The sequence below is a fragment of the Halichoerus grypus genome, chromosome 12 (assembly GCF_964656455.1).
Source record: "Halichoerus grypus chromosome 12, mHalGry1.hap1.1, whole genome shotgun sequence".
In the NCBI taxonomy this organism is placed as follows: Eukaryota; Metazoa; Chordata; class Mammalia; order Carnivora; family Phocidae; genus Halichoerus; species Halichoerus grypus.
In genome coordinates this window covers 32,581,517-32,605,489 of record NC_135723.1, presented here as the reverse complement: position 1 = coordinate 32,605,489, position 23,973 = coordinate 32,581,517, and the positions used below count along the sequence as shown (strand labels likewise).

General features: G+C 37.1%; 1 protein-coding gene across 21 annotated transcripts in view; it reads right to left on the bottom strand.

Annotated features, from left to right (window-relative positions):
* ADAM22 (ADAM metallopeptidase domain 22) overlaps positions 1-23,973 on the bottom strand; it is a 224,184-nt gene that overhangs the window by 19,370 nt on the left and 180,841 nt on the right. For 11 of the 21 annotated variants that reach the window (XM_078059217.1, XM_078059219.1, XM_078059218.1 and 8 more), the window contains exons 23-29: positions 20,830-20,998; positions 17,039-17,153; positions 14,185-14,275; positions 10,469-10,486; positions 3,813-4,007; positions 1,407-1,507; positions 1,005-1,071 (exon numbers count right to left, since the gene is read on the bottom strand). In XM_078059217.1, coding sequence (XP_077915343.1) covers positions 1,005-1,071; positions 1,407-1,507; positions 3,813-4,007; positions 10,469-10,486; positions 14,185-14,275; positions 17,039-17,153; positions 20,830-20,998 — 756 coding nt within the window. Of the gene's footprint in view, positions 1-12; positions 832-1,004; positions 1,072-1,406; positions 1,508-3,812; positions 4,008-10,468; positions 10,487-14,184; positions 14,276-17,038; positions 17,154-20,829; positions 20,999-23,973 lie in introns of those variants that run through there. The other 10 variants (XM_078059224.1, XM_078059228.1, XM_036106264.2 and 7 more) reach the window with 4 other exon arrangements.

The window sequence follows — 23,973 nt, the reverse complement described above, 5'->3', positions numbered from 1 at the left end:
GGGTATATGATGGAAAAGCTAACATAAGTTTCGGACAAGCAGTTAACAAACACCTGCTATTCAGATTTTTTTTTTTTTTTTTTTTAAGTATTAAGGCATGAAGAGGCAAAGGTGATCCTAAAAACAATAGCTAGCAATGCAGTGAGAAAGAAGTTAAAAAAAAAGTTTAGGTAGGTCCAAAAAGTATGGTTAATTAAAACCTGGTAGCAAGGTCCAGAAGGATACTGAGGGTGTGTTTGATTCCTCGACGTGGGATAAAGGTTTGAGGAAGCTTGGTTTTGCTGTACTTTCTTAAGTGAAGAAACAATAAAAAAAAAAGTGCATGGTGTTTACCTCATTAGATAACTTTAAATGTAATTTCTGATCCCACACTCCCCCCTTAAAAAAAAAAGTGTGGCTATCATTTAAAACAGATAGTGTTGCAATTAGTGACAATGATTCCGTTAAAGAGCAAGTTTTGATAAGTGCCCTTTTAAATGTCCTCAGAAGGAAGATTTAAAAGGGAATACATATTCCATTAGTCTGAGAGAATGCTTAGATTGCAGCCATGAAGCCCTCCGGGCGGTGGTTCCACACTGTGAGCAGTCTCATGCTCTAGGACGGCGGGAATTTTCCCCTGATGCTTCTAGGCTGTGTGAATACTGGGAAGAGGAAGGGTGACCCTCTGGAATGGCTGGACCCCGGGTGATGAGAAGAAAGGAATGTTATCAAAATTCCCTTCAAAAGGAACCAAGACACCACAATGGCAGGTTACTGGAGGAAAAAGCCTGCAGCGAGGGTGGGACCCCCCACTATCAGTGAATATTGGTTTGGGTACAGTTGCGGAGATGCCTATGTAAAAGAGAAAAGCCATGGTTAATTTTAAAACGGCAAAAAGGAATTAAAAAGACAAAACCAAGACCAGAGGCATGGTTTACAGTTCTTTGATGATCTCGTTACTTAACCCTGCACACTAACTGCACAGGACCTTGGAATGCCTTTCTCCATTAGAGGTTTAGACTTACTCAGTTGAATTAGACCGAGGTCTAAATCGTTTGCCTCTGATTTTCTTTCTGTTGCCTCCCAGGTTACCTGAAAAAGACAGTTTACGGCTAGATTTGAATGTAAACAAACAAGGTCACATGGGTAATTACAGGGTACTTCAAGTGGTGTAATCACAGCCAGCCCCTCCCAGGACCTAGGGCTACAGGTAGGGTACTCTGCATAGCCTTCTCTCACATTGGTGCTACCGAATCCCGTCATTTCCCATCCAAGAATAAAAGAAAGAAATAATAAATGCCCTCTTCTCTGTTGGGAGAAGAACTAAAGAGCATACATGAAGAACAAATCTTTACAACCAAGAACCACAAAAGAGAATTGGGGTTCTGCAAACAGATGCACTAGCTGTTCAGAAGGCCACAGTATACCTTGCCAAGAGTTGCTTCGAGGTCGTCCATTTTCACAGATGTCTGAAATATGTTTTGTGTCCGGGATCCTTTCACTCCAAGAATGAGAAAGTCCATTCGACCTGAAATTGAAAAGGTGTGTATACTGTTCAAAACTACAATCAAGTGAACTTAGTTTTAAAATCAGTAAGCAAAATTTCTAAGCATTACTGTGCATTAAATAAATCAAGAAAGAAAAAAATCTGAAATGAAAGAATGAAGAGACCATGAAAGTCTTCATGAAGAAGGCAGAATTACACAACATTCAATTTAAGAAAAGTCAAATACAATGGAACCCCATTACAATAGTGTATAATGGAAAAGTATCAGCATACCGTGCAAGCCAATTACATTCCCAACAACCACAATGAGCAAATGCACTTCATAGTTCAGTTATGTAACTCGAGCAGAAGAGTTATAATGGGGTCCCACTATAGATGTTTCTTAATTGTAAAGCAATGGTTTTCATTCAGATATTATGAGAACATGGACTTCCAAGAGATTTCATTAAGATCTGTTCAATTGAACCGGTCAACCTTTATCAAAGTAATATTTAGGTTTTCTTAAACAATAAAACTATTTTCTGAGAATTGGCATTTTCTCCACAAATATGCCCCCCCCAAAATGTAGTACTGTTAGTTAATTGCCCAATAACCAAACTGAATCAAATGTTTATCATGGAAGTGTCTCTCACAAAGCCCATGTACCATTGAGCCCTTGTCCTGTGTCCTACCATCTTAAATAAATTGTCTACAAGAAGCAAAACTTACACACCTACCTGTACCACGTAAGAAAAGTGTTTTGACAAACTACATGTATTTAGGAGGAGTCACATAATTTGATACCATTTCTAACTACTTAAAAGTCATAACCCACTCTTCTAATATCTGGGAATTATTCAAATCAGTATTTTAAGCTCTTCTTGAGGTACTTTAGACAATAGCACTATATTTAAAATCTTTTCCACACATCATTCCAGTTAATCGCTAATAATGTCTATTTTAAAAGGAGCCTTCTAATGATGAATGAAAATAAATGGAACTCAGCACAATTATTACACATTAATTCCCCAGATTAGGAGTTTTACAACATAATTTGCTAATTATAGAATGAATCCTATTTTGTCCAGAAGGACAACAGAAATTCTGCTGGAATCCATTGATTTCTCTGTCTATTTACCATGTTATTTAATTTAAAATTAAATATTTGACCAAGAAAATATTTATATACAGAATTTAGATAAACCTTATTATCTTAGCCAAAAATACCCCAATAGAAAGAATAAAAATTTTTGAACATCCTTCTATAGATCTGTACTCCTTGTGCAAAAACTAATATTTTTATTTTTCTCTAAGCTATGTTATCTGAGTAAAAACAATCCTTCATGCTTAAGACAGTTCCACATAAAGAAGAGTTCCCAGATCTACTGATTCTTTCTTTTCTCCTTTGTGATTATTTACAGAGTGAGATCCGTTGTAGAATTTTTACAGACGATTCACTCCATATAGAATTCCAGAAGAGATCACGTTTCTTCTAAATAAACTAGAAATTCCCCTTCAGTCTCCAAAGTGCCTACTGTGCCCAAAGCAATGTACTAGGCTATCAAATCTTTTTTTTCTATACATTACACCCCTATCACCAATTTTAAAGAAACTCTTCCACAGGAACATTTTAGCTTTCTTCAATGTGAATGTAGGTCTCATTTCCTAAAACATTCCAACTATTTATTTCTTCTACCAGTTTATTTTATTAAGCAATTATAAAGCATGCAGAATTTTAAATGGTCTTATACACCTTAAGATCCTGGAGCAAGAATATAACATCAAAGTTTAAGACATATAAATAATATATTAACCCCACTTGTCCTATTATAAAATTCAGGCTAATATTAAATATACTTAATTTGGCAACCGAACTCTAAATTAGAAAGTCTAGAAATAATCATTCCAGGAATAAAAGGCAAAATCATAATATTCAAATATATGATTCACAGAGAAGCAATCTTTTTTTCACAGCAAGCTTAGCTTTGGTATATTTAAAATTTAAAAATATTCAACGCAGCATTTATAGTACCAATTTAACAACTGCTTTACTGAAGCATGACAGTAACCTTTTTCTTTGACTACCCAACATGACATAAAGCTCACCATTTAAAATGTCATAAGTTACTATGTATAGTTTCTTAAGCCATATAAGAGCAAGATTGAAAAACCCTAGGATTTCTATGTAGATTTAGGATTGTTATTGGTTTGGTTTAGTTTTGGTTCAATTTCTGGCCTGATTTGCTTAACAAGTGGTTCTGAGCATATGGCATTTGGAAGCGCAGTAATCAAAGAACAAAGGATACTATTTTTTAACATTCAAGAAAGAAGGAAGAAGTAATCAAACCTGCTGCAAAATAATGAAATGTTCTGACTAATGGAATAATGTGTGATGGAACAGGTAGAAATCTGAAAATGCGACAGAAAAGCAGACCTCTTCTTAGAACTAGATGCTGAGTTTGTGCTGACTCCAGGAGGAATGTCGCTATAAAAAGAGTCGCCATCTCCAGGCTTTTTTACATAATCTCCCTGGGGTAACTGTCTAAGGCATAATAAACATTTCAGAGTCAGAAAACAAGACACACACATGAACACAGACATATACAAATATTCTTTTAGGAAAAAAGAGGTAGGGATAATGATCTACATGAATCAAATCTATAACAACATGTAAGATTATATTTAATAAATGTGACACGTTAAGTCATTCTAACTGTAGAGGTCAAAAATGCAATCAGTGAAGTCTATACAGTCTGGATGAATAAAGCCTTGCTTCAGGAGAAAAATATGGAAAGATGAAGTTTCTCATTGTAACTTTATTATACTTGGAGATGTTGACTGAAGTTTTGTCTTTAAAAAAAAAAAAATGGTGCTGAAGGAAACATGTTGGGACAGACCGTCCTTGCCCCAGATAAGGCACAGTTTTTTTTCACTGTGGTCAATAAACTATTCAAGATTTCCAAACATTATATAATGTAACCCCAAGACCAATTAAGTCCTAAAATAACGGAAGGATTTCTAAGCCATTTTCTATAATTTAATCCAATTAAATTCTTATTAATCTGTTCAATCTGGAGCTTCACTGTTCATTCAGGAGAAATAGGAAGAAACTGAAAGAGATTCCAACACCAATCAAAAATGTAATGCTATAACTACACAGTAGAATATGTAAAGGGAGATAATTCTGCAAGAGGAAGAAGGGGTTGAAAAATAAATGAATTCTTGCTGAGACTATAGGAAGATACTTATAGGTAGGTTGGTGGGTGACCTCGGTTCTCTATCTCCACTGTAGAAGGAACACAGCAAAGGAAGATCCATTTAATCTGTACTATTATTGACCCCACTTGCTCTGGTTTTGAATTAACTAAGGTTGGAACAGATTTTTATTACTTTTCCTAACGGAGGAGGGTAGAAAACTCTAGAATGGACCACCTAGCCAACCTCAACAGCTAATCTGATCACCTGCCAATGCCTGGCCCCCAAAAAAGCCACCTGCATCCAAAACTTGATTCAGTTCCATTTGGTACCCTTGTGGGAGGCGCTGGATTGAGAATTTTAAACAGAGTTATACTTCAACAGGTCTCCAACAAAGGCCAAATTTGCTAACTCCTTTTTCTACTTGGTTTTTCCTTAGTGAGCATGCTTACCTTGGTTACTTGCTCATGCTAAATTCTATCTTAAAAAATGCCACTTTCAGATGTTTGCTTGCTTGTACCAATTCCTATTCTGTTTGAAACGCTGACAACACTTGGTCATTTGTTCTTTTGAATTACTTGAATACCTCCCTCATATTATTTCAATCCTATATACTCACACATTTCCACAAATCTAAAAAATTTTTTTCAACCCATAGGAAGCACATAGATAAATTTGTGTGATCCTCCCCTTTGAAGAAAGTCAAATTTCTCATTAGATTTGTAAGACTAATTTTAGAACTCTGTGATATTCTTTCAAAATATTTTTAACCCCTTAAGTGGCTTCAGCTCATAATTGTAACTTTTTTATTTTTCCCAGTATATTATGAAACATTAATTTTATACAAAAAATAGTACAATTTCCCCATATTCACAGTGTTAATAATACAGGACAAATGATACATATTGTTATGCAAGAGATCTTTAATCTCTGGAATCACATTTTCTGCCTTGCCTGCTATGAGTAAAACATTCTGTCATGTTTGGAAAAAAAAATGATCTCAAGAAACTCAGAGTTCTGTATGTCGCCTCAGGGTGGAAACTTTCCTTTTGGATCATATTAATATTTATAAAAGAATACCATCAACATCATCTCCAACAATAATCTTTATGGTTAACAAATCCTTTTTCTCATCATCACCTTTAATAATAATCTCTATAAGCTGATAAGATGTGCCTCACTAAATTCAAATTAAGTGAAGACAAATTCCAACTACATCTGACCCTTCCCATTAATCTATCCCCCAAATTACCTTTTCATTACCTGGTTCTGGCATTCAGGCATTTACCAAGGGCTCCCTTGGCTGAGGCTGCAGGCTTAAATGGACTACCTCTCACGTGAAATAGATGGGCCTCGTTTTGTTGCTGGTTTTGTTTTTTGTTTTTTTAACTCTGCACATTTTACCACTCCTTCAGTGTAATTTCTCTGCAGGGCATGGTCATCTTTCACACAATGCACAAAAATTCTAAACACCAAACATATCATAAACCATGGGCTTCAGTCAAGGGGTTGGAAGGGAGTTTAAGCTTAATGAACTTCTGGGGTGTGGCCTTATTTTTATGGTGATGAGCAGATTAGATTCTTAGCTATCTCTATTAGGAAGGCTCCAAAATAGAGAAACTACTCTGTATTCCCCTTAAAATCACATAAGGAATGCATGTAACTTTCTTCACATAGTAAATGAATAACAATGTTAATGACAGATTAAGAATTTTGTTAAAGATCTCTTAAGAATGATATTTAACATTCTTCACTGTCCAGTGAAGAATCATGTATCCATTGCCGATTACAACAAACTCACTTCTTCTTGTTTAAACTTTAGTGAAGATAGAGAATATCAGGTCCCCATGATCAATAAAATAACATTTCATCATTTCTTATATAAGATCATTAATGACTAAATGAGTCTTTAAATTTTTTAATTAAATTTCTTTTTCTAGTCTTTATGGCTTTCTTCTTAAATTTTTATCATCTCATGGAATTTTGACTCACGAAGTGATTACTACATTAGGTGGCTTGACCAGCACCAAGTTTTGTCATGGGATCATTACCTCATATCTCCCACATTATATGCAAATATGTAGATACACACACGAATTTTTATAAATAATGACTAAAATAAAAGCTTATTTAACTAAGTTCTTTTTCCTCAGAAAGGAACCCTGTTATGAGGGTAGTCTGGTCTTTCCTTAAAGGGTCCAATGAACCATAATATTTAACTTTAATCCTTACACAGACTCAAAATGAGAATACAATGAAAAAAACTTAATTAAGTCTTAACCTTAATGCTGAAGGAGGCATTTCTCCAATGCTTTGTTGGTGTCTGGGCTGTCTGATATTAGAATTGTTACTTTACTGTTTTAAGAAATATTATATAATATGTACCAAGTCACACTGACAGATGCATGAATATCACTTAAATAATAATAATAATATAAAAACAAACTAAGATAGGTTTGAAAAAAAGGAGGGAGGGAGGTTCACAAGCAGAAAATAAACTGGCTAAAACAGGTGAGAGAGAAATGAAATGGGGAAGGGGGTTTCTGCTTAAGGTACAGATCAGGAAGATATGATCTAATTATTTATTCTATTTCACATTAATCATAATGATGTGTGTTCATTTCAGACAAAGGAAGAGAATATTTCAGCTGAATGTGGATGTTATATAAATCCAAGTTCAAATTAATGTTTTCTTATTCTATTGCTACTTGCAAACCGATCTGAAAACTAAAGCTCAAACTTATAATTCTTGTATCAAAGTATACAGTCGCTGGGGCGCCTGGCAGGCTCAGCTGGCGGAGGGTGAGACTCTGGATCCTGGGGCTGTATGTTAGAGCCCCATAGTGGGTGTAGAGATTGCTTAAAAATAAAATCTTAAAAAAAAACAGACACACAGAGTACACAGCTGCTAAGTCCTAAAGCAATTATGATAGCATCAGCTGAAAATAATATGGAAGCCTTCGTCCCTGAAAATTTTAAAGAAAAAGATCAGCCATCCTTCTGACTACATGATGTATAAAAGAACTCTCCATGGTTCCTAGGTTACATGGTTCTCCCCTGCGTAAGGTAACACTGGCAGATTTAAAGTGATACCATTCATGCATGGGGTTCTGCTACTGTGTCCAGAACAGGGCTTCTGTTTTTATGAAGCAGTTTGTAAACAAAAGGGAAACAAAGGGTTGACAGACTTGCAATTAAACCTATCATGCCAGGTTATCAAGCTCCTTCACAGAATTACTTGCCTGACTTCTCTAATAATTTGAAAGTTATGTCTAATGGCTATCATTAATAAGAATCTGATAACTGGCTATATGTTTAATATGGTCTTGCATTTAGTGTCAGAGCAAACCTTTATGTTCACCCACACTTGCACCAGGTCAACCAGCATGTGTGGGCCTCATTCATGCGGATGAATGCTGCCTTTCTCTGTGAGAACAACCACATTCACCTCCTTCGTCTGAAGATCAGAGAAACACAAAGTCTTCAGAGACCACATACTAAGAACTTCCCTCACTATGATGCTTCACAGATTACATAGAACTTTATCTGATTTAAAAGTCGTGGGAAATTTAAGTGATTTCCCAAGAAATCACATCCTAGCAAGTGAATTTCTGATTCCTCGTCACTTAGTCCTCCCACCATGGAACCTCAAAGGAAAACCTTTAAATTTAAAGACAAAGACAACTCAAAATTCTTATTTCTATTTCCTAGCATCCTTCGGAACTGAACACATCTTTCTGAACATCTGAAAATATTTTTATAAGACTATACATTTCTTAATGCATGCTTTGGTCCACTGGCCTTGCCCTACCTGCTCTATCACCGCTGACAAATATTCTCAAAAAGGAAAATCCTTCAGAAGATATTTATTAAAGTCCATTATTTGCTACTTCTTCATTTTGAGAATTATTCTACAAGTCTAAGACTCATTAGCTATAGACAAGGGCAAAAATAAATAAATATTGTAATGAAATATAGCAAAATACATAAAATAAATATCTGTCGAAGATGTGACCACTCTCAAAATATGAACTAGATTCCAAAATAGTAACCAGATTGATAAAATGATGACTCAGTAATGCCAGGAGGCATGAAATTATATCAGACACATAAAGGAAATCCTTAATGCAAAAAATGTTCTCAACTGTAACCTATGTAGATCCCGAGTTAGAATAAGAAGTTGGTACACAGTTTTGCATATTAATAATTTTTTGTAGTGTCGGCAATTCCCTTATTCTGGATAGTACTCCAGGTGAGAATGTGTCTTAGAGCACTGCTTTAGGTTTGCTTATGTGGCTTATATTTGTGACATTTTACTTTCCTTTTTATATGTAAGCAATATTAAATTACCTTATAGCCTTAGCTACAACGGAAATGGGGCTGAGTCATCAATATTTGATCTTATTAGCCTAATTTTGTTTTTCATTGGAGAAAGCCACCAAACTTAGATTTCTGATATAACTGATCAAATTCTATCCAAGAGAAAGCTTAAATGATTCCAGCTCTTCTCCAGTGATTAGACACAAGAGTTTTAAACATGTCAAAAAGAAATCTAGTTGTTTTTAAAACTTAAGTCATTTTGTCTCAGGTTTACTTTTTCCATTAATGACGAGTTAGTTAGTTACCCCAGGACTGGATGAATATTTTCTAATATCTATGCTAACTGACCAGGATCTTAGTTGGTTCAATATGAGCACATTTATAGAGACTGTAGACACTTATGGCTAAAGTCTTCTTACAGGAATTTTAAATTACAACATGGAACAAAACAGAAAAGTAAAGTTCAAAATTTTAATTTGTGAAGAAATGAAAGCTAGTTAGGGCCTGAAAAAGTGTTATCATGTTGATTACATCTTATTCCCAATCTGCCTGACATTTGATGCAACAGTGGGGAAAGTTAAGTATGAATCTGCACAGTTATCTTGAGTACAAAACTAGTATTACATGATGCATAAGACCCGGTCTTCCAGGATATTTTAAATTTTTTGTATAATAGCTAAGAGCATTAATAATTTTTTAAATGTGAAAAGTGAAGGGGATATCTCAAAATGGGTTAATTTAGATTTAGAAAAAAATAGGCATTTTTATAAAACTACATGAGTGCTCTGCACCTCTTTTTATGCTGATGGTTAAACATAGATTTTAAGGTTATGATGAACAGGGTGTCTGGCTTTATGGCCTTTACACTAGACAATCTGACATTCCAATAATGAAAATTATTTACCTACACAATTACCTAATCAGTACAAAAATATTTCTTATGCAGAGGTAAACAGGCCCATCAAGTACCAGGACATTCTCCTGATCCCAGCACTGTGCCCATATAAATTTTATCATTTTTGTATGGAAGTTATTAATATAACAATAGTAACAAATAAAAAATAAATTCTTTCAGAAAGTACTAGGCAATAAGATTGCTAAGAAGATGAAGAAAAGCCAATTAACTAATGTAAACACAGGTGATTCCTTAACATAGAGGAAGTTTGTTTTAGATGGAAAAAAGTTCATTTCCATATACATTACTATACATTACTATAATAGTAGCACAAGTAACTTCTATTATTATGGTACTGTTGGATGAAAGAACCATTAAAATTAAATAATGATAGATCTATTTGTAAATAAATAATACATTCCACAGCACCATTATTAAAATTATCGTTTCAAGGTCATGAAAAACAAGATTGCTCTATGATCACAGAAACAAAGTCAACATTTATAACTTTTATAACTGCATGTATGAATTCCAAGGATGTTAATAGGATTTAAACCTTTCAGTTATGTGTTCAGATTATTCTCATCACATACCTCTGTTCTCGATAATTTCTTTTCATGGACAAGAAGAAAAGGAAAAAAAAGAAGAATTAGTTACCTATGGAAGTATATTCAGAGAGAGCAATAAACATGAAAGGTCTAGCATTCATTGAAAGGTTTCCACTAGAGGATTTCTGAATTGCAAAACTAAATGGGTAATACACGGTGCCTGGGTGGCTCAGTGGTTAAGCGACTGCCTTCAGCTCGGGTCATGATCCCGGAGTCTCAGGATCGAGTCCCTCATCGGGCTCCCCGCTCGGCAGGGAGTCTGCTTCTCCCTCTGACCCTCCCCCCTCTCGTGTTCTCTCTCACTCTCTCTTTCTCTCTCAAATAAATAAATTCTTAAAAAAAGTAAAATAAAATGGGGAATACAAACACAGACTCTCTTTCACATGATACACACACACACACACACACACACACACACACACACACTCTCTCTCTCTCTCTACTTCATCTTTAGAAGCGACACCAAAGGGTTAGTGACAAAATTTTCAAATAAATATTTTTAACAGCATAAATAAGCTTCAGTTATGAAAGAACACCTGTTTTCCCAATATCAATTGTACCATATTAAACATTTAGTTAGTAATGTTCTAAAGTCAATCTTATTCAAGTTACTTCTATAAATTAACTGCTTTCATAGAAATAAAAATCATAATTCATTCCTTTTGGAATATATATCCCAAACTAAAGCTCTTCCTAAGAATTTCAAATGGGAAAACATGATTGGACACGGGAACATCTTATTTCATCATGTAGGATATATTAGAGTGAGTTAATTCACAGCTGTTAGGGACCTTCTAAGTGATCACTACTTACTGAAACTTTACACTGGAAATACTTTGTTCAAACTTTAGTCTCTCTTTTTCATTTGGCCATACACTAAAACAAAATTACATGAGTTTTAAAACAAACCGATATTAAACAAAAATGTGTTCTAGAGGGTGTAATAGTAAGGCACCAGTGACTTTTAATTTACAACTCAAAAGACTTAATTTTTAACTTTCTATCATGACCTAATTAAGTGTTAATATTCTGAAGACATGTTAGAAAGGTCAAGCAACTGAGTACTGGGCTCCTTCCTCCCCACATCAAGGATAATGTTTCCATATCAATTTTGTTTGTAGCACCTTTATCTGCCTATCTATTTCATACACCCTGTAAGTATCTTGGTTTAATAATGAGCTCATGAGAGTAAAAGTGCCAATTTGTTATTTATATTTTTCATAGTTGAAACCATCAGATTGGGGGAGGGGGAGAATAAGTCCCAGACTCTTTCTGTTCAGTATGTTTAACTTTTTATTCCCTCCATCTGACTACCTAGTGGTCCATCAGTTCCAAATAAGTATTCCTCATTGCCTATTCCGCCATTCCCTCACTCCAAGGCTTGGAGAACGGGCAGAAAGTTTAATTGGAAGCATTAATGAGGAAACAAGTTCTCAGGTCCTAAATCCATTTTTGAATTTCAAGTAGAATATGAATTTCATGAATTTAACTCCTGTATTAAAACTTCTACATTCTCGTTCTATTCTTAAACATACTCTGAATTAAGTTTAGTAGCACTAAAACTTTCATCACTCAGGTTCAAATTTATGAAGAGGATTCTGTGGTATGAATAAGATTTGTCTTTTTCCTTAGCGAATATGCAAAGTACATATATTCAGAAATGAAAAAAAAAAACCAGTGAAATCTCAAAAGAATTTCATAAAAATAAGAAATGACAAACAGAAAGAAGTACTTTCATTCTAATCATTAAAACAAATGGACATAGGTAATTTCATTAGCAAGAAAAGTTTAGATTTCATATTTTCTGAAAGGTAATTTTTTTCCAAGATTGCAAAAACAAGAAATACCAATTTGCATCAGTAGGTGGCAGAAAATCACACACAACAGAACTAATAATTTTGCCTTCCCTTTTCACATGACCAATGAAACCACTGAGCTACTTCAAAAGATCAAAGCTTGTGATGGCAATTACCACATAGGTCTTAAATCAGGGAAGTCGAGGAAATAGCGTTAACTCCAAGATGGGGCTAATTTACCTGAGGTGTGAGGCAAGGTCATATGATAACTATTCAGAAAAGCCTTCCTTTCAGACATGTAATTTTATAACTCCAAATGTTATGATGAAATCAGCCCGTGCAAATGGAAGTATGCCATAGAGCTAACGGCCTGCACATCAAAGAGGCGCATAGGTACTGATCATCTATGAGCTGGTACAGGGCTAGGTACTCATTTAATCAAGGCAAAGCTTTCCGACTGTGCTGTGCCCTCTTTTGCTGCTCGATGCCATAGTTACCATGTTATGCTAAACTTTACTGTCTATGTTGTCCGTGTTACTTGTTAATAAACAGCCTTCCACAGATGCCCTCATGTATTTTAATGCTTTCAGTATACAAAGTTTATCTTGGCAGTAAGCTAACTGCTCTTTCTTTTCCGCCAAAGAAACTCTTTCAGGGTTCTGACTTCACAACAAACAACAGCCATATATACTTTTAAAGAGATTTCCTTCAAATGAGTGGGTTTAAGACCATGTCAGGTAATAATAATAATAATAGCACATAATTACATAGTGCCTAGTCTATTGAACAGTTTGGGGTAATTTTGAAGCCTAAAATATCCTAATTCCCAAGTCTGTCAGTGAAGTAAGTCAGGTGTATGTGGGGGGGGGGAGTACTATAAAATGGGGTAATGGCCAGAATGCCTAGAAAACATTGTAGGCCCTTCAAATGGAGAAAAATTCTAGGGCCGGGGTACTGAAACATCATCATGAGAGATCAGCAGAACAATGATTTTAAGTTGAAATATTAAACAGAACTCAAGGTTCACCATATTTAAGTTTCAATTTATTAAACTTAAATAAGTTACTTGAATACTAAGGAAATTTTTTACATCGTTAATATCGAAGTACTTCAAAAGGAAACTGAACATATTCAAAAAATAAGTAAGTTTGGAATGCCTGAAGTCATCTCCTTAGCTACATGCTCAAGGGGTTTCAGTATTCAAAAGTTACGTAATTTGTAACTTTTTAAAAATGTATAAATAAGAACCCAAAACTTCTAAGCTGAACTTGAAGCTTAAGAATTACATATTAAAAGCAGTAACTTAAAGTTGACTCTGAATGTGAACAAATGAAGTCTCTGAACAGTATTTTCTTCACACACAAACACCCAATAGTTAAATACTAGTGCCCCCTTCGTACTGGGTATGAAGAGAAAGAGGCTCTGCCTCTGGCATGATGCCGGGCCACGGCAAGTGCTCGGTCACACATCTGCCGTGGCTGTTCTTGCTGAGAATTGACGGCGTCACTGCTGTTGGTACTAAAGCATCATGCTCCCTATGGGACCATCTTGCCTAGATCTCTGGGCGTGGGTTTAAGTCAAGAGAGCCCGTGTCACTCAAGAGCAAACCAACACCGCCTTCGCATTAAGACACGATTTAGATTGATTTTACTTCACGTAACAGTTTTAAAACAATATTCTTTACTTTTAGAATAGAAGGGAGTTACCTCAAAATCTAAAAACATAGTAAATTATTATTACCTCTAATCATGCCAAGACTATTCACTGATTGCCTGTGGAACAAGACTGATTTTCATTGCAGGTATATTTATCCAATGATACACAACTTTCTAGGTGCTTAATTAATTTAAATGAAATGTTTTAAAGTCTATTTTGATAGTAACAATACTGAGACATTTCACTTACTTATAACCCCATGCGGTTATTCCTAATATGAGGGCCAGCACTAAGATGGTGCCAGCGATTATGCCTATTATGATATTGGTACCAGCGACACCTATGGGGGGAAACAGAAAACAATGAAGATCAGTGTATATAATTGAAATTTTGATACAAAATTCTTTCAGGAACATTATTCCCCATATTTGTAATCACCACACTAACAAAATTATTTGTTTTACAAAGTGGGTATTTTTTCCCTTTAAATCTTAATCTTAGAGAACACTTTTTTAATTTAATTTTCTTGAGCTACACTTGACATAAGGTTGTATTTGTTTCAGGCGTACAACATAATGATTTGATATCCATACATACTGTGAAGTAAAAAAGTGGGTGTTTTTTTAAAGGGACGAAAAATCAAGCATTACTTAGCAATCCGAATCAACTGTTTGTTTACATAATTCTTTGTCTACATTCCCTTTTCATTCTTGTCCCAGTATATTTTGCACAGTTTTATTTCCCACGTAATTTTCTGAAAAATAAGATGAGGTCACTGAACTACTAGAAGGAAGAGTAAAAAATAAAAAACAAAGGGAGAGCGACTCTACCATATTGCCATAGCACTCTTTGGATAGGAACGTGTAGAAATCCATGTTCCTTTTGACCCTGACCTCTTGCTCAGGAATTCCAGAAATGTGACTGTCCATATCCTTCCATCCTGACCACTAACGCAAGGTCCTTATCGCCCTCGGTTGTACGTGTGATATTTTGTCTCTCAAATGTAAGCTCCTTGAGAGAGAAAATGTGTCTACGGATTTATATAATGAGTGCTCAGGTGATCAAACAATGGGCTTATAGTTCCCAGTTGGTAATGGTGGCTGTGGGATCCTAGAGAAGGAAAGAAACCAAAGGAAAAGAGAGTGTGTGGCGAGCCAGAGACTGGTGCTTGCCAGGCACGAGAGCCAGGCGGCAGCAGACCGGCAGAGGGCCAAGGCGAGGCCAGTGCTCAGGACTCGGTAATGGCACTGTGTGTCAGCATCTGCTGTCAGGAAGGCAGAGATGGAATCCTTAGGGGGATCATAGCAGTGTGAGTGACCCCATAAGTCAAAGGCTCGGGCAAGAGACTCAAGGGAGGGCCCAGGAGCAGAAAAGGCAGATCGGAGGCCTGGCTGCTTTGCTGATAATGATTTATACCAGATGCTTAAATCACCCAGATCTGTTTCACTCAGAGCAACTCAGGTCTCTCTTGGTCTGCTGCACTCCCGAAGCATCTTTCTAGATGTCAACAGTTTGTAATCACGGGCAACTAGGGCAGATCGCAAATCCCCATGACAGAAGCAGCCGCCTCCCTGTATGGGAGGCCTCGGTAAGTCGCATCCTGCGGCAGGGCATCCGAGGAAACTGGCAGAGCCCGCCCTGCACACATCCTCTGTGGGATGGGGGGATGCAGATGCCAGAGGACCCACTGGGGCACTGGGGTTTTCCTACTCTAGGGCCTAGCATATCTGCCTTTTCTTTTCTTCCAGCAATTTTTACAGGGATCAATAAACTTGGAGGCTTAGCCTGGTTATTTCTAAGTAATGACATGACTTCTGACAAGTCATTTAAATCCAGGGACCTGAATAGCCTCATTTCTGCATTCACTGCTGGAAAAAGCTCCATACTATCCTTGCTAAGACTGAGGACACCAGAATCTTCATCATTCTCTGACTTTCCTTGCTAAAGTCATTGTGGCTAAGATTTTTAACCTGTCTGGATGATTACAATGAACAGGAAGATGAATGGACTTCAGGATTTGAACATTAATTAACACTCAATCATGAAAAATGATAAAATAGGGCGCCTGGGTGGCTCAGTTGGTTAAGCGACTGCCTTCGGCTCAGGTCATGATCCTGGAGTCCCGGGATCGAGTCCCACATCAGGCTCCCTGCTCGGCGGGGAGTCTGCTTCTCCCTCTGACCTTCCCCCCTCATGCTCTCTCTCTCTCATTCTCTCTCTCTCTCTCAAATAAATAAACAAAATCTTTAAAAAAAAAGAAAAAGAAAAATGATAAAATAGTTTAAAAGGGGACATCTACCTCCAAGGCATGTGTTCTTACAACTATCTGCATTTAATTTCTACCTCTCCATTTGGGCCACTGTAGCTTTTAGATCTGCACCCGTTGTTTCTTATCTATGTCCTTAATCCCCTTCTAGACACCTCGGCCAAGGTTACTACTTCTAGAATTATCTACAGTTCAGGCTACAGAACTTGGGTTGAATAGAGATGGGATTCTATAATAAAAAAATATTAAAGCCAACAAGATATTTAAAAGTCAATTCTTCAGAGGTGCCTGGGTGGCTCAGTCGGTTAAGTGTCTGCCTTCGGCTCAGGTCATGATCCCAGGGTCCAGCCCCAGGTCAGGCTTCCTGCTCAGTGGGGAGCCTGCTTCTCCCTCTCCCTCTGCCCCTCCCACTCCCTGCTCGTGCTCTCTCTTGCATAAATAAATAAAATCTTTAAAAAATAACCCAGTTCTTCAAATTGTTTTTTTTTCTATGTATTCAATCCCACAATATAAAATTCTCTCCTTAAATTCAGAGAGTTAAGAAATAGGACTACTTTCTTCATTTAAAAGAAATGCTAGGGTTTGTTGTCACCACCCCCCAAACAGAATACTTGAAAAATCTCAGTCTGATGTAGGACAAGATAAGGCTAAATCAGTAGACTAAGTTATATTCAATATTACACATGGAAATAGAAATGGAAAATATCAGTTTCATACTGTGGATCCCAGTTCTATATTATATTTGAGCTATAACAATAATCCAAATGAAACTCTCTGAAGAGCAGTTCTCTCTCATTATGTATAAAAACTACGTAATGGCAGTAATCAAGTACCTACCATTGCCAGACAGAGTTATGCCAGTCTTTGCATCATCATTGTGAGGGAAGTATGTGCTGCAGTCCGCACCAGTCCAGTGTCTGTTACAGACACACTTCAGCTCATTACTGCACACCTGAAATCCAAAATCAGTCAAGAGTACAGGTCAACTCTCTGATACAGAAGCATGAAAAATAAGCACTAATTTCTAACTGTTATATGCCTAGAATTTGATGGTACTGAAAAACGATCAGTACTTTCTTCTAAAGACTAATTTCCTTATTTCTTTTTCAAGTACCTAAAATAGTATTTTCTAGAGATCAGCAGTTAGACTCAAAGGGAATAATGAATTTTAACAGGGGAAATGAATATACAGTCTAAAAAGAAATCAATGAAATTATTGTTTTGAATTTCATTAACTTAAATTTTATAGGAGGGAGTTTTAAAACTCAGCAGAAATACAATCATTTGCTGATTATGCAATATAAAAGTTTCTTCCAAAGAAACGGTCTTTATACCAAAGTTTTATTCATCTTTTAGGAAGCATATAAGATAAAGAGCAATCCAGTGAAGAAGAGGGAAGGCCTGACTGGGCTAAGAAGAAAGTTTCACAAAGCTATAGCCCCGGCACCTCAACCCAAGCGACAGAGATGGACGACCTCCACGTCATGGAAACCGTGAACCCCTCAAACAAAATGTAAGGAAAAATTTCACATAAAATGGCACCAAATTCTTAAAAATTATAAGACAATAATCTATCTTCACTTATACGTACAGGAAACGGAATCTACACCTAGATCTTATACTTCAAAACAACTTTCAATGGAGTGGGAAGTGGGGGAGAATTCAGCTAGGTTTAAGGTCAGAGAAGTTCTTCAGGGGACAGGCTGTCAGTGGATGGCTTTCTGTCTTCTGTCTGATCTATGACATACATCCACATCTAAATGTAACTACAGGGGCGCCTGGGTGGCTCAGTCGTTAAGCATCTGCCTTCGGCTCAGGTCATGATCGAGCCCTACATTGGTGTCCCTGCTCGGCGGGAAGCCTGCTTCTCCCTCTCCCACTCCCCCTGCTTGTGTTCCTGCTCTCGCTATGTCTCTCTCTGTCAAATAAATAAATAAAATCTTAAAAAAAATGTAACTATAAAATACGATTAAGAAAATGCAGATTTCAGATTAACAAATCTCTGCAGATTGACAAATACGCAGGAAGAAAAAGGTTGAGGTTTTTTATTGTTACGTTAATCACCACACATTACATCATTAGTTTTTGATGTAGTGTTCCATGATTCATTGTTTGTGCATAACACCCAGTGCTCCATGCAGAACGTGCCCTCTTTAATACCCATCACCAGGCTATCCCATCCTCCCACCCCCCTCCCCTCTAGAACCCTCAGTTTGTTTTTCAGAGTCCATCGTCTCTTATGGTTCGTCTCCCCCTCCAACTTCCCCCCCTTCATTCTTCCCCTCTTGCTATCTTCTTTTTTTCTTTCTTAACATATATTGCATTATTTGTTTCAGAGGTACAGATCTGTGATTCAACAGTCTTGCACAATTCACAGCGCTTACCAGAGCACATACCCTCCCCAATGTCTATCACCCAGTCACCCCATCCCTCCCACCCCACCCCCCACTCCAGCACCCCTCAGTTTGTTTCCTGAGATTAAGAATTCCTCATATCAGTGGAAAAAGGTTGAGGTTTAAAGTCAAAAGGCCTGGCTGTGAGTGCCCATTTCACCGCTGTCTTATCAATGGGTTTTAAGCAGGTCCAACTCTCAGTCTCCACAGCGCACAACAGTGACACAGTGACAAGGACAGTGACACCAGTGTACAGGAATCACAAGAGAGTCCTAGCAAACATCTATCCAACACTCACTATGCCTCAGGCATTGTTTTAAGTATTACATATAAGTTACAAGTATTAACTCACTAATTCTTTTTTTTTTTTTTTTAAGATTTTATTTATTTGACAGAGAGAGACAGTGAGAGAGGGAACACAAGCAGGGGGAGTGGGAGAGGGAGAAGCAGGCTTCCTGCAGGGAGCCAGATGTGGGGCTCGATCCCAGGACCCTGGGGTTATGACCTGAGCCGAAGGCAGACGCTTAACGACTGAGCCACCCAGGCGCCCCTTAACTCACTAATTCTTCACAACAATCCTGTAAAGCACACAATATTCTTCTCATTTTACAGGGGAATAAATTGAATCACATAGAGGCTAAATGAGTTGCCAAATCTCACTCAGTTAGAAAGAAACAGAGATGGGATTCAAACTCAGACTGATTCAAGCCCATACTCTTAACTATACATAGACAGTATCTACTGTATTCTCATTTTAATTTTTATTGTATATTTAGAGTTACTGTGAATTAAAAATATATAGGATATAATGTCTCTGTATTATGCATAATTACTGCAAATGATTTGGATGATATTTGCCACCTGAATTACTTGTGTCTATCAATTTATTCATTCGTTAAACAAATATTTTATTAACAAAACTGTTTGGTCTCCGTGTTATATACTTCTAGATGAAGAAGACATTGTTATCATTAGCATGAATGATCAAGAAGTAATTCCAGTTTTTGCCCTATCCCCCCAAAAAAGCATTTCCCCTTAACATCTTCTCACTTATTCAAGAAAGAAGACTTAGTAGACCCCTTTGTAGGAGCAGAACTACTTACTACCTGCCTTCTCTATTTTCACTTGCCATAAGAACTCCTATCCTTTGGCAAAGAGTTACAGTTGGTAAGACCTCCCTAAGAAAATTCTTGGCATATCCCTGGAGGATCTACATGGAATGACCAGGATTGAAGGCTTACAATTTCAGGACAGGGATCCTTTACCTCAACTAGATAATATGACCAGCTCAAGCCAAGAATCTAGGTAGGGTTTTAAAAAAAAAATCGTAGTGCATGGCAAAAGAAAAAGAAGGAAAAATTATTTTATTAGTATAGGAATTCCTAACAGAAAATGACCAAACTGTGATCACTATTGGGGCATGTTTATCTAACTTATAAACTTACTTATATAGGACCTACATTATCAGATATGTGACTGAAAAAATAGAATTTAGTCTTTTAAACAATGCTATTCTTTCTATTCATCTGTGATAAACATTTCTCTGACTTATTCAGTTTTTATTTCTAGGAGTTATCCTTGACTGATACGCGCTTGGTGTGGCTACAGCAGCTATTTATGACCTGTTCCAATTGGTCAGTGACTAGACCATACCAGTTGTTAAATATTGTGGCCAATGCCCTTTTCTACACCCTTTTTAAAGTCCCATTAGAGTTTATTAAAACTTCTCTCCCAGGGGCGCCTGGGTGGCTCAGTCGTTAAGCGTCTGCCTTCAGCTCAGGTCATGATCTCAGGGTCCTGGGATTGAGCCCTGCATCGGGCTCCCTGCTTGGTGGGAAGCCTGCTTCTCCCTCTCACACTCCTCCTGCTTGTGTTCCCTCTCTCGCCGTCTCTCTCTGTCAAGTAAAAAACAAAAACAAAAAACAAAAAAAACTTCTCTCCCAGATCACTTGTAGAAAACCAGCATTATATTATATGAGATCACATTAACATAATGTGAAAGAAAAATGGAAGAATTTGATTAGGAAGATTATACTTTTTCTTATTCCCAGGCTTGCACAGATTACACAACAGAAATATTCCAATGACTATGACCAAAGAACTGTTTACAAGCCAGCTAGAAACACGGATAAGCACATTTTCGATTTTTACAAAATAAGCAAGTTAGGGTCATACCTGTTTCTGTGATATAAAAGAATAGAGGAGTTTCCCTATGGCAAGGTACTGAATACTTACTCCATTTCCTGAACAAACAGTGCCTTCTTTATTGCTTAAGCAAGTACTAAAGTTGAAGGAAGCCACAGGAAGACACCTGTGTTCTAAGCACATCATTTGGGGACCACAAGGTGTCCCATCTTCCACATAGCCAAGATCGACATCTTCTTCAAGCTTCACATGCCCACCACTAAAAACAGAGAGCAAAAAGAAAACAGGATTCCATTAATTCACACTCATTTTGAGAATCTGCTTAAAAACTAAAAAGTGGGTTAAGTGTCTGACTCTTGAGTTCAGCTCGGGTCGTGACCTCAGGGTTGTGAGTTCGAGCCCTGCATCGGGCTCTGGGCTAAGCGTGGAGCCTGCTTGGGATTCTCTCTCTTCCTCTCCCTCTGCTCCTCCCCCTCTGCTAGAACGCACACACTCTCTCTCTCTCACTAAAAAACACTAAGCTAAACTAAAAAGTGGGCAATAATACTTTCTCTATTTTTCTATTTATTATCTAATAAAAACAAATAGCTTGTTTTTCAGAGTCCATCTGATGAGGGTTCTAGAGGGGAGGGAGGTGGGAGGATGGGTTAGCCTGGTGATGGGTATTAAAGAGAGCACATTCTGCATGGAGCACTGGGTGTTATACACAAACAACGAATCATGGAACACTACATCAAAAACTAATGATGTAATGTATGGTGATTAACATAACAATAAAAAAAATTTTTAAAAAACCAATAGCATAACTATTTCAACCTCTAAATGGAGAAAGCAATTAAATCTTTTGATCTGATTCTTTCAGAGATATGGATATATTTTAGGATTTAAACATAATTATTATAACAAGGGCCTGAATTGAAATAGCTTTATCATTTTGCCTTGGCTATCATGTAACAGTCAAGTGAGCCATTATTACTAGTATTTGGTTTGATAAGTGGGTAGGTCTCAAGATTTCAAACATGTTTCAAACAAGGACGAGAACTGGTCTGGGTTTACATTTCCCAAGAAGACTGCTAATTTAAAAATGATAATTGAGAATGGCTATATTATTAACTTCACTATTCAATATAGCAAGCCTAAATGTTATATAGGAATAAATAAAACAGAACACGGTTAAAATGTAAATCCTTAATTTAGTCATATGATGCCATGTCAATATCAGCACATCAATCTCCATTCTTTTTATTTATTTATTTTTATCAAAATGACACATGCAGGAGCGCCTGGGTGGCTCAGTCGTTAAGCGTCTGCCTTCGGCTCGGGTCATGATCCCAGCGTCCTGGGATCGAGCCCCACATCGGGCTCTCTGCTCCGCGGGAAGCCTGCTTCTCCCTCTCCCATTCCCCCTGCTTGTGTTCCCTCTCTCGCTGTGTCTCTCTCTGTCAAATAAATAAATAAAATCTAAAAAAAAAAAAAAAAAGACACATGCATATAGTTTAAAGAGTCAAACAGACAAATCGTTTTTTTTTTTTTTTAATGCAATAAAGTGGTTCAGTGCCCTCTCCTCCACCATATATCCCTCCTTGGAGGAAACCACTTTCTACTTTTAATTGATTCTTTTGTTATTTATGTACATATCTTTAATTAAGAGTTTGTGTTACTATTTTTTTATTTTTCCATTTCAGATACTACCAACTGACTCCCCTCTATGGAATTTGAAAATTTGTATCTTTCTCCTATCCTCCCATCATAAATTTTGTTTAATCAATACTCAAATCAATAATAAAAATGTACACTTTTAGGACTATGTAAATGTTACTCAGTTGAGTGATACAGTATGCCATAATTAAACCTTTTCTTTTCCTGTACAACTTTTCATTTTCCCTCAGATTAGCAAGTCTCTTATTTGTTTGTTGTCTTTTTGCCTACTTTTCTAAGAATTTGTCACTAATACGAAACTAATCAAACTCTGTTGACCCCCAAATCCCCAAGATGTGTTGTCTGAGCATCAGTTCTTCTTCCTGCAGAAATCTCTCCTGGAGTTTCTATCTGGAATATACCCTGCTCCTGTCTGATCTGGCTGTCCGCTGTACCCTGTACGGGACTGTAGGATCTGGGATTTTCCCTCACCGTTCACTGGAGGGTTGCCCTGACTCTTCACTCTACGTGGTGGGTATCTTGTTTCCTATATGACCAGCCTTTCCCTTTCTTACCTTATGCTTTCATTTGAGTGGAACACAATTTCTAATAGCTTCCTGAAAAAGGGTATGGGGGAGTACATTCGCGGGGAAACCTGCATATCTAAAAGTGTGTCCACTTTCTCCCTTCACACTTGATTGATATTTTGCCTGGGTACAGAACTTAGTTCAGAAATCATGTTTTCCATTGTATTCTGGCTCCCAGGGCTCCTGCTGATAGATCCTAAGCCTGATCTTTTTTTTCACCTCTCTGAAGACATTTGGGATTCTTTTCTTTGTCCTAAGGTTCTGAAGTTGCATAATGACATGTTTAGATGTGCCTCGGAATTCACTCACTGCACCTGCACTTGGTGAGCCTGTCAATGTAGACGCTCAAGTCCATCCTTTGTAGACAATCTAAGTCACTCATTGACGATTTCTTCCCTGCTATTTTCCCTGTTCATCATTCCTATTCCACCTTGGTGAGGTTTTCTCTTTGTTCCACTCCTTTCCTGCTTTTGCCCTACTTTCTGGGAGGTAATTTCAACTACTGGGTTTAATCTCTACCTCCATATTTTTAATTTCCAACAGCATTTGTTTCTATGAATGTTCTTCATTTGTTTAAAAAAATAGCACTCTATTCTTTTTCATGATAGAAGTATCTTATCTCGCATAAATATTGACAGGTGCCCTTTTTTCTGGTTGTTTTTTATCTCTTTGTGTATGTGTGTTTGAGCCTTTCTTCACATGTCTGATAAACTGCTCATATTTGAGTTATCAGATAAATGATAGGAAATTTTAGGGCTTTCTGGCTGAACATCAATGAGGCTGGTCCACTTGCACACACCCTGGTATCAATATTGCCGGTTGTCCTTCAGTTCGGAAACCTGTTTATGTGTAGAATGTAAAGCTCAAAATCTTCCATGAGAGGGTGAGCAATCCCCAGTTTAGGTGAGTCAGGAAGTAATCTGTTGGCAGACTTTTCAACTATCTTTTCTATTTTAGCCCCTCCCTGTCCCTGAATCCTTTTACTCTGTCTTCCAGAAGTAGATGCTCC